The 16,832-nt window shown below is 46.4% G+C and overlaps 1 protein-coding gene across 2 annotated transcripts in view; it reads left to right on the top strand.

The window, feature by feature from the left end:
* The window catches only part of LOC147706109 (embryonic polyadenylate-binding protein-like), a 552,087-nt gene that overhangs the window by 246,497 nt on the left and 288,758 nt on the right, over positions 1-16,832 (top strand). For both annotated transcript variants that reach the window (XM_086929033.1, XM_086929034.1), the window contains one exon: positions 10,741-10,878. In XM_086929033.1, coding sequence (XP_086785159.1) covers positions 10,741-10,878 — 138 coding nt within the window. The remainder of the gene's footprint in view (positions 1-10,740; positions 10,879-16,832) is intronic.

Genomic DNA, 16,832 nt, shown 5'->3' with positions numbered 1-16,832 from the left:
CCCATAGAGGTAAGATTACGCTGTTTGGAAACGGTCCTAAAAAATATACATAAGGACATAAGTGCCCCTAGCTTTGCTTTAAATAAAAAGTCCACTCAGGTTACAAATTTACCTAAACCCACAAAGACTATAACGGTTCCTAATAAAGCGCCGGAGACTAATAACACGACGGCTAAGAAATCCAGTAATACTTCAAATCCAGTAGGACCTAAAACTAAACCCCCTGTTGTAGAGCAAATAAAGAGAACAGATACTAATCTGATCTCTTCTAAAAACAATACTATTTCCCAGCCCACACCCGGCGATGGTTTATACCAGGCCCCCAATCTTGATATACAGGATAAGGGTAAGGTTAGGCCACGTAGAAATATTCACCTCCCTCCGGATGCCGCACCCTTTGTGGTTATCCTTACTAGAGTTACAGAACTTCGTTCGCCAGAAGAAGAATCATATCAGGCTCTCAAAAACAAAGTCTGTCACTGGCTAGCGAATAATTATCCCCTCCCACCAAACATACCCACTGACATCCTAATGATAGAGAGGGCTCCCTGGGTAGGAGGCAATAGGAAAAACTTGCAGGGGGACTGTGTGGTGGTTACTTTTGAAAATCCCGAGGTAGTAGATTTTATTTGTAACAGCAGGGCCCCAAGATACCAGGCGAGCAGGGTGACTGCCAGACCTCTTTCGTATTTCTATCTTCCCCACAACCAAGCGGATAATCGTTGGAGCTGGCTTAAAGGCTCCCACGATAGGATTCCTAGACAAAGGCCTAACTTCCCCTGGGACATACAACCTCCAGTCAGGGAGGAGGCCTGGGATGGGGGATGGAATTTGGTGGGGACCAGGGGAGGTAGACCACGTCAAGGTGGTCCCTCGCATGGCCCCCAACTCATCCATCCCTTCTTTTACCAGCAGCCACTAAACGGCCCATCTAATCCTTTGCATTTCCCTATTGCAAACCGGTTTGATTGTCTGTCAACTACAGATTGGGTGGATTGACATACTCAGGGCTCGCCAGGGGAATATGGTGTTTGTGCAAATCCAACGCGTCTCCGCAAGGATGTTGCCACAGCGGACTCGATAACAGCTAATTTATCCCCCATACCTGGAACAAGCCCGATGATGATGATGATAATAATAATAATAATAAAAACACTTATAAAGCGCTTGGTTACACTTATGACAGTGTGTCCCCGCGCTAAGAAATGCTGCAGTATATCAAGAGGCCGAGATCAGGAGCCCCCGCGGGAACAGGGGAGCAATGATGATGATGAGAGAGAGCCGGGGCGCGGGTATATTGATTGCCCTTAATACAGACTTAGCTATCTGTAAAGTCCTCACTTGGAACGTGGCAGGTCTAAACGCGAAGGCTTTGGCCCCAACATGGCAAAGATTGATTAAACAACATCATATCATAGGACTTCAAGAAACGTGGGATACAACACATACTTTTTCCCTGGACGGATTCTGCAGCTTTTCTACTCCGGCAGTTCCAGGCATTAGAGGGAGAGCAAAGGGTGGTTTACTCACCTTGTGTTCCCTGGATCTAGTAGGGGTTTTCAAAAAAATAGACACCGCATTAACAAATGCCCTTGCGGTGGAGTGGACCCTCCCTAACTCAAAGATTTTTTTGTTGATTAATTTTTATAATTCAAAGGAGTCCGCCATTGTAAATGAACATTTGATTTCGTTGTTAAATTTTTTGTCAGCCTATAGGAGTGATTGCACTACCCTCCCGGAACTGGTTATTCTGGGGGATTTTAACATTCACCCCTGTGAGGGAGGTTGTTTTAATGATAGATACGGGGGTATACCACCTGAAGCCATTCCTCATTTTGAGCATACAGCCGAAGGCGAGTACCTAGAGTTCCTTCTAGCTAACCTAAACCTCTTCGAATCCGACCAAGGCATTTGCGAGCCTAGAGCCCCAACTTTTGTTGGGAGAGATGCCAACACAGTCATAGATTATATCTTTGTTTCAAATGGGGCCCTGGCAAAGGCACATGAGTACAGCGTGGTTGACCTTATTTCATCGGATCATTATCCTGTCCTCTTGACCTTGGACCTAGATTGCTTCCGCACTGGCACCCCGCCAAGTATGGCAGCCCCAAAGGATTTGAAATCTAAAGAGCAGGGAAGGCGCTTGAAATGGGAGATGATTGTTCCAGAGGAATTCTTTCATTCAATCGCCCAAGAGTCAGAGGCCAGTATGGCAGTGTGTTTGGATCCAACTGCTGAGGGTCCCACGGTCTTGACTGCTTATGAAGAGATCTGTTCCAGGATCAGTAAGAATTTGGAACAAAGGCCAGCTGGGCAAGGGTATACAAAGACCCACAAATGGTTCAACAAGGAATGTTCGAGGTTACATAGTGCTCTGCTGAAAGCCATCAAACAAAAACCCAGAGACACGTCATTAGTGGCCAAACTAAGGAGGGAATACAAAACCACAACCCATAAGCGCAAAACCCAAATTAAGGAGGAAGCTTGGAATAGCCTATTATCTGTGGATGTGCTGAGAGACAGTAAAAAGTTTTGGGCCATAGTAAATCAGCCCTTTTTTTCTGACAATGGGCCAACGGATTTAGACTGTGTCATAGAGGATAACAGATGGCTAGACCATTTTGGTAAAATCTATGAGTCTACAGTCACCGCCTCAATTGCCAAAACCCATGACCACTCCAACTTGGTTATGGATTTTAACACCATGGAAGTCGAAAGGGCGATTAGAGATACCAGCAAACACAAGGCCCCGGGACCCGATGGGGTACCAGCAGATCTCTATATACAGTACCCACAATTCTGGTCCAAAATTTTAACCAACGTTTTTAATGCTATTCCGACAGCTGGCTTCCCACCCTCCTGGTCTACCTCTATAATTGTGCCTATATTCAAGAAAGGGAATAGGGCGGACCCGGCCTGTACAGACCAATCTCCCTGTTGGACTCTGCCGTCAAGATCTTAGGCAGAGTCATCCTGCACAGAATGGAGGTTTGGCTGGAGGAGAGCAGGATCCTTTCAGATTTGCAGTACGGGTTCAGGGCGCATAGAGGGACAATTGACCAATGTTTGAACCTTCATCTAATCATTAGCAAATACACTGTGGTGAAGGGGGGGTTTCTTTATTTAGGATTTATGGACCTATCCTCCGCGTTTGACTTGGTTAATCGCTCAAAATTATGGACCACCTTACGAAATTTGGGATTGGACACTACCTTGGTTAGCTTTTTACATGACCTTCATTCTAATTTGTTTGCGTCTGTTAGGGCATCAAGGGATGGTAGGTGTACAGCAAAGTTTAGATCAGGGAAAGGGGTCAGACAAGGGTGCATCCTGGCCCCTCTTCTCTTTACACTGTACATCAACGCCTTGGGGAAATTTCTGAACCCAGCCACCCTGGACATTCCGCGTATGGGGGGGCTACCTATCCCGGTCCTCCTTTACGAGGACGCCGCTGTCCTTATAGCGCGGACTGGCATTGGTCTGCAAAAACTCTTGGACCATTTTGGCCAGTTCATGGAAGCCCTTGATCTAAAAATTAATACCGTCAAGTCCCATGTTATGGTCGTTGGCCCTCGAAAGAAAAATATGAAGATTAGATCTTTCAGTTATAACAATTCACCAATTTCGAGGGTGCCCTCCTTTTGTTATATGGGCGTCACTTTTGACGAGAGAGTAACTTGGAAGCCACAAATGAAACTCAAGGAAAACTGAGTCATTAGATTGACAACAGCACTCCTGAGCTTTTCCAAAAGATTGGGCTCGAAACCTATGGAAGCTATGACCAGGATCTACAGAGCCAAATTTTTGGCAATCGCTTCCTACGGGGCAGACATTTGGGGCTATGTCCCAACTCCAGGCATACAAATTGCCGAAAACAACTTTATACGGGCCCTGCTGACTCTCCCGAAATCTTCCCCCCACACATTCAACCCATAATGAACTAGGCATGGGTTATGTCTCTGATCTTCTAAAAATGTCCCCAGTACTTTGCTGGATTAAAACCTGGACAAATGAAGAAATCAGCCTGAATCACTTTATCCTTAAAGATTGTATATCTCTTGATAAAGCCCATACTATTCCGTGGCTGGCATATGTTAGAGCGGCATGTGCGAGGCTAGGGCGTCCGGAAATGTACTCTCTACCGCAACATCTCAAAAAAGAGGACGCAAAGTGGGTGAAGCAGCACTTTCGGACTTTGATGGAATGCGAAAGAGAATCGGCTGAACTTAGCAAACCTACGGTCAGATTACTTTTTCAACTTTCCACAACTACAGCTATGGAACCCTATTTAAAATATGTCACAAAGCCCTACCATCGCTTTCTGCTAATAAGGTTTAGATTTAATTTGATCCATCTCATCCTTGGCACGCACACAGAATGGGGCACACCAGAAAATTTTCCCCCATGCACATGTGACTGTTTTTCAACACAGGACACTTTGCATTTGGTTATGCTCTGTGAGCACTATTTGGTGCCACGGAAACAATTCCTTGTTCCCATCTTAAAACCTCTGAATTTTGTCCAGGTACGGCCAGCATTACTATATTTACAGATGTTGAACTCCGTCCCGGTTGCATATGGCGTAGCCTGTTTTTTAGTAGCAGCCGCCAGACAGAAAAAACTAAGAGCTGCCGCACCAATAAATCCTCAAATTTGACTCTCTGTATAAACTCTGGCGAGAATGTCTTTCATATGCTGATATTTTTAGGTGTTCCCTGTATCTATCAAATCCCTTTTGCATAATGAATGTGCCCTTTCTTTTTGTTTTTAGAAGGAGTAGCAATCAATTCTTTCCACCTATTTAATTGTTTTAAAAAAAAAATAAAAAAAAATTTGAATGTATGTATCATGTACTGCTTTTATGGTTTTAATTAACCGAATAAAGTTTTTTGACTGACTGACTGACTGACTGACTGACAAGGGCCTGCATCCTATATTAAACCTCCGGATCGTAAATCGCTTCCTCCCCAAAGAGAAGTTAAAGATGCTCACTTTGGCTCAGGTCTCGTCTGCTCTCGACCCACAAGGCTGGATGGTAGCGCTGGGCTTGCAGGATGCTTACTTCCACATCCCAGTCCTGCGGGCCCACCAGCGTTACCTGCGGTTCACGGTAGGCCACGAGCATTTTCAGTTTACTGTGTTCCCCTTTGGCCTTACAAGTGCTCCTCGGGTGTTCACGAAAGTGATGGCGGTGGATGCAGCTCATCCTGCGCAGATCGGGGGTTTGTCTTCCCCAATCTCGACGAATGGTTGTTGAAGGCGGGCTCGCCCCAGGCAGTCATTTCCCACCTCCAGACTATGGCCGACCTCCTGCATTCGCTGGGGTTCTCCATCAATGTGCCGAAGTCGCTCTTGATTCCCTCTCAGAAGCTCCTTTTTATCAGAGCAGTTCTGGACACGGCGCAGTTTAAAGTCTATCTTCCCGAACAGCGAGTCCGGGATATTCTGGCTCTGATTCCGATCTTTCAGCCCTTGTCCCAGGTTTCAGTCAGGGTGACCCTGATGCTGCTGGGCCTCATGGCCTCCTGCATCCTGCTGATCAATCATGCCCGATGGCATATGCGGGCTCTGCAGTGGGTCCTGAAGTTCCAGTGGGCACAACATCAGGGGAACCTGTCCGATCACGTCCAGATTTCAGAGGGCACTGCAAGACAGTTGCAATGGTGGCTCACGGACCGGCATTGGGTCGACGGCAGATCCCTTTCCCTTCCCCGACCGGAGTTCACTGGAGTGACTGACGCCTACCTCCTGGGATGGGCGGCTACATGGGAGAGGCTTAGATCAGAGGCCTCCAAAGCTCCATATCAACCGTCTGGAGCTTCGGAAGATCCAACCTGCACTGAAGGCATTCCTTCCCTCTGTCCAGGGGAGTGTATGCAGGTGTTCAGACAACACCACTGCCATGTGGTATTGAAACAAGCAAGGCTGAGTGGGATCGTGGACCCTATGTCAAGAGGCTCTGCGCCTTTGGACATGGCTGCAACATCAGGGCATTTTTCTGGTGGTTCAACACCTGGCAGGTTCACTGAAAGCCAGGGCGAAAGAACTCAGCCGCAGGTGCATGATGGATCACGAATGGCGTCTGAACTCTGACGTGGTGCAAGGCCTCTTTCAGCAATGGGGAGAGCCTTGGTTAGATCTATTTGCCACAGAAGAGAACGTGCAATGTCATCAGTTCTGCGAGCTGGAATTTCCAAGGCGGCACTCGCTCGGAGACGCTTTTCGTCGTGAGTGGAGTTGCGGTCTGTTATACGCCTTTCCGCCTATACCACTTCGGCCCACGGTGCTGAAGATCAGGCGCAACCGGGCCCAGGTTATCCTTGTGGCTCCGGACTGGGCACAAAGATACTGGTATCTCGAGCTACTCAGCATGTCAGTCGATCGCCCCGATTTGTCTGCCTCTTCGGGAGGACCTTCTGTCACAGCCGCAGGGGACGGTTCTGCACCCGAACCTGTCCAGTCTCCACCTACAAGCTTGGAGATTGAGCGGCGGCAGTTGAGGCCATTTGACTTGCCTCCCGAAGTCTGCGATATAATTCTGGCAGTCAGGCGTCCCTCCACAAAGTCGGTATACGCCTGCAGGTGGAACAGATTTGTGGCATGGTGCACAGCAAAGGCTGTGGACCCACTCTCTGCACCCCTTTCCGAGGTTCTCCTCTTTCTTCTTTCCCTTGTCCAGCAGGGCTCTGCTCTGGGCACTCTCAAGGGGTACCTTTCTGCTCTTTCCGCCTTCTTACGGCTACCTGATCAGCCTTCCTTATTCAAGTCCCCCATTGAAGGGCATCACACACATGTTTCCTCCTGTTCCCTTTGTGATGCCCCAGTGGGACTTGAATCTTGTACTTACTTACCTACCTAATGTGTGCTCCCTTTGAGCCGCTCCATAACTGCCCTCTCCGTCTTCTTACTCTGAAGACTGCTTTCCTGGTGGCCATGACCTCTGCCAGGAGAGTGAGTGAGCTCCAGGCTCTTTCTTCTACTCCTCATTTCCTCTCTGTTCATCCGGACAAGGTTGTGTTACGGACAAGACCTTCCTTTCTGCCCAAGGTTCTCACAGCCTTCCACATCGTTCAGTCCATTACCTTGCCCACCTTCTTTCCGCCTCCGCATCCCTCGAAAGAGGAAGAGAGGCTCCACCGTCTGGACGCTCTTACCTAGATCGCACACGCCAGTTCCGGGTGTATGACCAACTTTTTGTTGGTTACTTGGGCGCGAAGAAGGGAAAGGCGGTACACAAGAGGACCATCTCGCGGTGGATCATCTTGTGTATCCAGGCATGTTACTCCATGGCCAAAAAGGAGCCCCCTGCTGGATTGCGGGCTCATTCCACTCGAGCCACGGCGACAACAACTGCCCTGGGCTGAGGAGTGCCCTTGCAGGACATTTTGCCAGGCAGCTACGTGGGCCTCGCTGCACCGTTTGCAAGACACTACTGCCTGGACAGTCCAGTCCGAAGGGATGGCTTCTTTGGCCGTTCCGCCCTCCAGGACTTTCTGGTGTGATTATTGGTTCGCAGACCCACCACCGGGGTTGGTATTGCTGGGGTATCTATTCTAAGGTAAGGAATCTATCACTAACGTGTCTCTTTCAGATGCACAAGTTACTACTTGTGTAACGATATATCTGTAAGAGACATTAGTTAGTGATAGATTCCTTACCGACCCACCCATCCTCCCCGTTCTGCGAACCGATATCTAGGGTTAAGGTCATCCCCTTTCAGGGCCCTAGTTTCATGGCACCAGTGTTGGTTCTATCATGGCTCTGCGTATCTGGCGACGAAAAGCAGTGTATCAGAACTGACGTAAGCGCGCATGGGCGGCGTCTAAGTACTCCGTCATTCCGGCGCTTACGACGACGGACGCGGAGCCGCAGACGACGCCCACCAACGCGCAGGGGTATTGCTACGCAAAAATTTCCGGATCCAGTCTGACGCCTGGGGATATTCTAAGGTAAGGAATTTATCACTAACTAATGTCTCCTACAGATATATCGTTGCACAAGTAGTAACTTGTGCATCAGGCGCAACTGGTCACAAGTCATTCTTGTGGCCCCGGATTGGGTTCGAAGAGTTTGGTATCCCAAGCTACTCAGTATGAGCGTAGATCCCCCGATCCGACTGTCTCTTCGGAGGATCTTCTGTCGCAGCCGCAGGGGACGGTCCTCCAGCCGAACCTGTCAAGCCTCCACCTCTTTGCGTGGAGTTTGAGCGTCGGCAGTTGATTCCTTTCGACTTGCCTCCTGAAGTTTGGGATGTCATTCTGGCAGGCGGGTGTCCCTCTGCTAAAGGGATATACGCCAGCAGGTGGAACAAATTTGTGGCATGGTGCACAGCAAAGCCTGTGGATCCCCTTTCTGAGGATCTTTTGTTCCTTCTTTCTTTGGCCCAGCAGGGCTCTGCTCTGGGGACTATAAAAGGCTATGTTTCTGCTATTTTAGCCTTTCTCCGGCTCCCCGATCAGCAGTCCCTAGTTGTAAATAGATTTCTCAAAGGCATTACACACCTTTTTCCTCTTATGCCTTGCATGATGCCACAGTGGGACTTGAATCTGGTTCTTACATACTTGATGTGCGCTCCCTTTGAGCCGTTCCACAACTGTCCTCTTCATCGACCTTGAAGACTGCCTTCCTGGTGGCCATCGCCTCCGCTATCCGAGTGAGTGAGCTCCAGGCTCTTTCTTGTAAGCCTCCCTTCGGTCCATCCGGAAAAGGTTGTGTTCAGGCCCGTCCTTCCTTTCTGTCAAAAGTTGACACAGCCTTTCACCTTGGGCAGTCCATTACCTTGCCCAATTTTTTTCCGCATCCTTCCAGAGAGGAAGAGAGGCCCCGCCGTCTGGACCCAAAACGTGTGCCTTCATTCTATCTCGACCGCAAATAACGGTTCCGGGTGGATGACCAACTCTTTGTTGGCTAGGTTGGCACCAAGAAAGGTCGGGCGGTGCACAAGAGGACTGTCTCCCGCTGGGTTGTCGTGTGCATCAAAGCCTGCTACTCTTGGGCTAAAAAGGAGCCTCTGGTGGAGCTGCATGCTCACTCCACTAGAGCAACTGCAGCCCCTACTGCACTGTGACGTGGTGTCCCCCTGCAAGACATTTGTCAGGCAGCCACGTGAGCTTCGTTGCACACATTTACCAAACATTACTGCCTTGACAGCCAAGTCCAGAGAAACCGCTTTTTTGGCTGTTCTGTTCTCAGAGACTTTCTGGTGTGATCTTGGTTCGCAGACCCTCCACCTGGTTGATATTCCTGGGGTATCTATTTACAGGTAAGGAATCTATTACTAACAGGTTTCTTTCACATGCACAAGCTACTTACCTTTGGTAACAATATATCTGTAAGAAACGTTAGTGATAGATTCCTTACCGCCCCACCCATCCTCCCCGTTCTGCAAATGGATTTCTAGGGTTGTCATCCCTTTCAGGGCCCTAGGTTTTAATGCACCAGTGGTCCGTATCTTGCATGGCTCTGCGTACCTGGCGCGGAAAGTCGTGTACGGAACTGACGTCCGTGCGCATGGGTGGCGTTTAAGTAGCGCCCACGACGTCATCCCGGTGACTACGACGCCGACGACTGACGCGAAGCCACAAGACTCCACCTACCGACATGCAGGGGTACTGCTGACAAAAACTTTCCAGATCCAGTCTGACGCCTGGGGATATTCTAAGGTAAGGAATCGATCACTAACTAATGTTTCTTACAGATATATCGGTACCGAAGGTAAGTAACTTCTGCATTTATCACCATTGTCCTCCCAGGAATCAGTGTGGAGTTTGTCTTGGTAATCAGAATACTGGCTTCAATTACCTTGTGTGGTTACAGCCCGAGATAAAAAGTCGTAATAGATAAAAAAAAAGCACATCTGAGCTGTGAAACTTAAAAAGCTCTTCTCACCATGGACTCTTTATTGTAAGCATCCTTAAATTGTGGTCGATCCTACGGAGGAAGCAGTCCTATCTTTTTGGGTGACCTTTGTTACCTGCTAACCAGTTGCTTCCGCCCTCCTATTTCTGTCATCAAGCTAAAATCTGATCAGACAAGTTGCTCCTTATGATTGTATATGTGCCGGACTGCTTTTCATGGGCATAAAAATTTTGAAAGTCTCAGACTTTTTTTTTTTAAATAGAACTTTAATAACAATCTTATGACATTTACTTTTATTAAACTTTGTAGTATGTGAATTAATGAAATATACATTTGATTTTAACAAATTGATGTTTTGTTGTTTTTTGTTTTTTTTTACAAATACAATATGTCTGCTTTGTATATGTTGGTATGCTGGCCCCTTGATAAAGCCAACAGTCCGACTTTTAATATTTTTGTGTTCTGAACAAAGTTAGTAAGTCTGCCTTAGCTAAAATAACAAACGCCCTTTAAATTGTAACATAGATATGTGATAGTTTTGTAAGGCGCTGTTACATTATAATAAGTATGGTAAATTCAATGTGTTGTAAATATATATTTTTTAAACCTGCGTATAGCAGGGAGGCTACAATGCAAAGCCATCCCTTTAACACTGTTTACTTCACTGTAACAAACTATATTTTAGAAGTATCTTTATCAATCATTTTAAAGTAGTTTAAAATGTTTAGGCATGGAACCATTTAAAAAAAATCTTAGGACTATAGAATTCTTCTTTATATAGGCATGTTCAAAAACGGAGTACAACGGCATGGTTAGATGACGTTTTTAAACTAATTGCCACTTTTGGTTAATGGAAGCTGACTTACTTTCGGTCTCCCCCAGGCTGTAGCTGAAATGAATGGAAAAGAGATAAATGGTCGAGTGGTCTACGTAGGCAGAGCTCAGAAGAAGCTAGAACGTCAGAGTGAACTGAAGCGCAAGTTTGAAGTCATCAAGCAGGAAAGGATTAGCAGATATCAGGTAGGTATTTAAACAAAAAATATACTTTTATGATCTGATGTAAGTTGTTCATTTTAGTAATTTGCACTTTACTGCTTATAACATCTAGTACTTGGCACTAGAAATGAAGCCACAATACCTCCACCGGAGCAGTATAGCACCCACTTTGGTGTCTTGGTGTGTGTTCCCTTTTTTCTGCACCCTACAACGTTGATCTCTAGTGCTTTCTCCTCAGATTGAGTGATTTCATAATTTTTTTTCTATTTTGTTTTGCGGATATTGTATAAACTTTCATAAAACAATGTATAGTCTTTTTTTTTTTTTAGCAGAGTGATAGGGAGCAAAAGCTCAACAATTTGAAAGTATGTACATTTTCCTGAAGTCCATCCATACTAATGAACAGATCATTAAGCAGATGATATCTTGAATTAGACTACAGAGCATGCCAGAGCGTTAGCATCCTTCTTATGGATTAAAGTGCAAGAGTGCTTAACAGTAACCTCATTCATATACATAAATCCTTCATTAAAAAATGTCAATGATTACATTTGGTGCTAATAATGTCAATGGAATAACTTCAACATCTTCCAATAATTAAAAACAGATCACATCTATAGCCAACTTTGTATTAAAGTGCTACTTTGCTCTAGAATACCTACATTACATACACCGTAGTTTATTCCCCCCCCCCCCCCCCATAATCTTCAATAAAGTGTTTTTTCAGCAAAAGTTTAACCATGGAAGACATTGAAAGCCTTTTAATCACCTGCTGAAAAAGCGAACAATCATTTCTCACTTCTGTTATCACTTCCAAATATACTTTGCACTCTATTCTATTTAGCAAAGTGCATTATGCTCATAGTGACCAAAGGCGTTTCAAACTGTCAAGAACTTGGATAAGCTCCTAGATCGCTGTGCTTATGCATACTCAAAAATTCAAATTCTTGTCATTTTCATTACTAATGTTTAAATGTTGGAACGTTTTTTGATTTCTAGCATTGAACTATCCGAGACAGGCGACAGACATAGCAATACAATTAAAATATTGAGCAGGTTTGCTCAAATTACTAGTATTACATGAATATCTAAATTATATCAAGGTTGTTTCTGGCTCAATTATGACCCAATACTTTTTCAACGTTCTTGAAATATCTTTTTTACATGTTCAGCACTTTATACATTTCGGAATAAGTTATGTAGCCAACCCAGAGTCCTCTGTTTGACACTGAAGACCCTGATCTGGAATTGCCTGAAACATCCTGTGTAAAAGTATGTGGGCTATAATACGCTAACCAGCTTAAAAAAAAAATATTCTTTTAAAATTAATTGCCCTTAGGGATTTGTGACCCATACCGGAGATGAATTGCCATTCACTTAGAGTTCTCTCGTCTTGCGGTTTGTAGTTCTGTAAATTTTGTCTAGGAGTTAAGAGATCACTGATGAACTGTTATTCTGTTGTGCCGCCCTGTACCAATTTCTACCCATGACAGTTTGGTTAGGTCTCGCCTAAGCAGCGCGCATACAGTGCATAGGAGATCTTTAGCTGTCATACAGCTCTTTATCCAAGCACATACTTGTGCTTTTGGTGGCATACAGCTTGCAGGGGTGCGCAGCGACGCGCCACAAGCACGAGTGTGTGTGCTTTGAAAGAGCAAACAGCTGCTGCTTAGCGTGCGTGCTTGCAGCCCCCCCCCCCCCCCCCTCCACCCACACTCACTTACTTCTGCAAGCCTTAAGGCTCAAGCCCGCCCAGCTGCAAGAGTTGTTTCCTGTACCGATATTCCATTTTGCAACTTATATAATTGTGCTATGTGCTGCGAAATGGTTTACACAAAATAATTAACTACAGAAATATACTTAAACAGCAAGTTGTTAAGCCTTCTATTCCAGAACCAAATGGCTCCGTGCATTTTAAATTGCACTGTTTCCCAGAAAATGACCCTCCAGGCTGTGTGTTGTTCCAGTCCAGAACAGTAAAGGGAGTGCCCACGGGTAATTCTGACTAGGAATTAAAGATAGAGAAACAATGGGAGAGACAGGGAAAACGAGAAACACTCTCTTGGTCCCCAGTTAAGGATATACAACAAAAAAAGAGAGGTTACATGTGTCTCATAAGCCACAGAAACGGAGCCATGTACAGACCATATTACCCAGCCCAATTTGGGAGGATAGGAAAGCCCTCACACACCGACCTAGTCAGTGTCATGCTTCATCTTCGGGGTCCGGTTATGAGGCAATGCTAGGTGCTGTTACGGGTGGCGAGCGCTGAGGGTGATGTGCCAGGGACGCTCCTACCCCCCCTCCCGAGACCCATGGTGCATTTAGCGCCACATTTTAAAGTGCAGATACATCCTAATTCAGGATTTTTGGGGTCTGGACATTTATCCTCCCCCTCTTTCTTTGCACTTTTTTCACCTATTTTTCTTTTTTCACTTTCACGTCCTCTTGTCAGGGTGGATGATTAGAGAGTCCATACCGCCAGGGTTACACTAGTCCTGATGAATTCCTAGGTAAATTAAAACCACTTAACAGGCTGAAACATGTTGACTGACTAAACTATTCTGAATTAACCAATTCATTACCTTTGGCTGTAAATTCAGACACATGACCAATTTTAACTGTGGTACAGGGATCTACCAATAAAATATTTTTTGAGGTGCCCTTTAGAAACTTCTACTTTATCTTTTTCACTGCACGCCTTATCACACAACCTGCTCCGCAGTCTCCTGGCGTCGAAGCACACCGAGGAGGCATTCGGCCTCCGAGGTGGGGCCCTATGATGAAGCATGACACTGACTAGGTCGGTGTGTGAGGGCTTTCCTATCCTCCCAAATTGGGCTGGCTAATATGTTCTTTACATGGCTCCGTCTCTGTGCACCCCCTCTCAAGCCCTCTGCGACTCCCTAGCTTCGTTCTTCCACAACAAAATCGCAGACATCCACAACAGCTTCGACAACCGACCCGGAGACCAACCCACCCAACCTTCTGCAGGACCTTCACCCCCCTTGAACATCCTAAATGACTGGAACCCAATCTCCACTGAAGACACCATCCGTCTGATGAACTCCATCCACTCAGAATCCCCCACAGACCCCTGCCCTCACCACATCTTCAACAAAGCAGACTCCATCATAGCACCACACCTTCGAGACGTCATCAACTGCTCCCTCAACTCCGCCACCTTCCCGGAAAGCTGGAAACGCGCAGAACTTGGCGCCCTTCTGAAAAAACCCACAGCGGACCCCACCGAACTCAAAAACTACCGCCCCATCTCGCTCCTTCCATTCCCGGCCAAAGTCATCGAGAAAGCTGTCAACAACCAGCTTGCCGCGTTCCTCGAAACAAACAAATCCCTCGACTCCTCACAGTCCGGCTTCCGAGCCAAACACAGCACGGAGACCGCCCTCATCGCAGCAACAGACGACATTCAAACTCTCCTGGACAATGGAGACAGTCGCCCTCATCCTCCTTGACCTCTCCGCAGCCTTCGACACAGTCTGCCATAGCACCCTTCTACAGCGCCTCAGAAACATCGGAATACAAGGAAAAGCACTGGAATGGATCACCTCGTTCCTCACCGGAAGAACGCAGAGAGTCCGCCTCCCACCATTCATCTCAGAGGCCACTGAAGTCATCTGCGGCGTACCCCAAGGGTCCTCACTCAGTCCCACCCTCTTCAACGTATACATGAGCCCCCTCGCGGCCATCGCACGCCAACACAACCTCAACATCATCTCCTGCGCGGATGACACTCAACTGATCCGATCACTCTCCAAAGACCCTAGCACCGCCAAAACTAACCTACACGAAGGAATGAAAGAAGTAGCCGAGTGGATGAAACCCAGCCGTCTGAAACTGAACTCAGACAAAACAGAAGTCCTTATCTTAGGTACCTCCCCCTCTGCCTGGGACGACTCTTGGTGGCCAGAGGCCCTTGGAAAAGCACCCATCCCGACGGACCACGCACGGAACCTGGGCGTCATCTTGGACTCCTCCCTCTCTATGAACAGACAAGTAAACGCCGTTTCATCATCTTGCTTCAACATTCTTCGCATGCTCAAAAAAACATTTCGCTGGATCCCCACCGAAACAAGAAAAACGGTCACCCATGCACTGGTTACAAGCCGCCTGGACTACGGAAACACCCTATACGCCGGTATCACCGCAAAACTCCAGAATAAACTCCAACGCATCCAGAACGCATCAGCCAGACTCATACTAGACATCCTGCGTAAAGACCACATCTCTAGTCACCTGAAAAACCTCCACTGGCTCCCCGTCAATAAGAGGATTACGTTCCGACTCCTAACCCACGCACACAAAGCACTTTATGAAATTGGATACGAATGCCTCAACACACGTCTTTCCTTCTACACCCCCCCCGTCAGCTACGATCCTCCAACCAAGCCCTTGCTACCGTACCTCGCATCAATAAAAACACCATGGGAGGTAGATCCTTTTCCTACCTCGCAGCTAAAACCTGGAACTCACTCCCCACTCACCTTCGTCTCACTCAGAACCATCTAGCATTCAGAAAGCAACTTAAAACTTGGATATTCGACAAATAATTCCCCACCCTTCTTCAAGCGCCTTGAGACCCTCCGGGTATGTAGCGCGCTATATAAATCTTCTGACTTGACTTGACTAGGTGCACATCTGTTTACTTTATTTCCATTCCGGAATTAAAACGCAGCTGCTTTGCAACGTGACCCTTTTTAAAAATGTACACATTTCTTCTATGGCGTCTTGGAGCTGAGATGATGCTCGACCGTGACTCCGCAAAGTGGTTTCCGAGAGGCCTCTCTTCTCCGATCCTGTGGTCCAACTTCACCCTGCTTTAACTCTTCTCCGGCCGCATTTTTCTCCAGTCTTCTCTTTCTTCTCCCCCTCGTCTCTGCTCTGCTCTCCCCTTTAAAGGGCTTCCTTTTCGTCCACCCCTTTCTTTCCCTCTTATCTTGGTTTCCCTTTTCAATACCCTACCACTCCTCTTGCCTGCAGGGCCTTAATTAGGGCAGTTTAGGTGTTAGTGGTGTCTTCTGGGAGGTAGTGCCATGGGCATGACCGAGGAAAAAACCAGCCCGGGGAGAGGAAGCAGATGGGCGGTATTTTGGCAACTGCGAAACATTTAATGGTTGCATGGCTAATAGAATTTTGTTGTGCTTCTTACAGTGAGCCTATTCTCAACCCAAATGAGCATCAAGAATATGCCATTATGTATTCATCCTTCACAGTGGCCCATATTTACGTGCATTGAGCTTGATATGGTGAATTTTATTTCTTCCTTCTTTATGCCCCATAATTAGCGCATATTGATTTCACTTCCCCAATCATTAGTGGACCTACTTATTGTGAAGCGATTTTCTACATGCAGTGATTCTCACATGGCGCTTCTTTACTTGTAGCATCCTGTAGTGTAATTCCTATTTTCCCAATAGGCTCTGCGCATCGGAATAACATAAACAATAGTTTAGACGTTGGACTGAGGTCGACTATGTCTCTATTGAATATGTTAGACTTAATTTAGGTTTGCCAGATAGCTCAGAGGTCACGAGAAACTTTCTCGAATGAACAGGGAGGAGTGAACTTCCCTGATTAGACAAGAAGGGATTCAGCTTCTGACAACCGCATAAACATGACCACTTTACTCCCCCAGAATGAAAATAATAGATAGCTATTTCACTCAGTCAATCGTGCATACTTTCTTTCACCAGAGTGCAGAGAAATAGAGAGACGGGCGTTTTCAATAAAACATGTTCTTTATTGAGCAATCTTCTTTCTCATGCAAGAGAAATGAATTGCCACAATTGCAATACTTGTTATAAAGTAAAGTGCGTACAGTAAAAGGAGTATTATGAAATAATACTGTAAAAGCATTGATATGGTTTCTGAGCCATATAATACTTAAAAGGTATAAAATATATACAGTTACATACAATGATAAATGTTTGACTAAACGTACTCAACTGGTGCTTCTG

Source organism: Lissotriton vulgaris, chromosome 7 (genome assembly GCF_964263255.1).
Source record: "Lissotriton vulgaris chromosome 7, aLisVul1.2, whole genome shotgun sequence".
Taxonomy (NCBI): domain Eukaryota; kingdom Metazoa; phylum Chordata; class Amphibia; order Caudata; family Salamandridae; genus Lissotriton; species Lissotriton vulgaris.
Note: the sequence above shows the minus strand (reverse complement) of the source record. Positions and strands in the feature narration are given on the sequence as shown.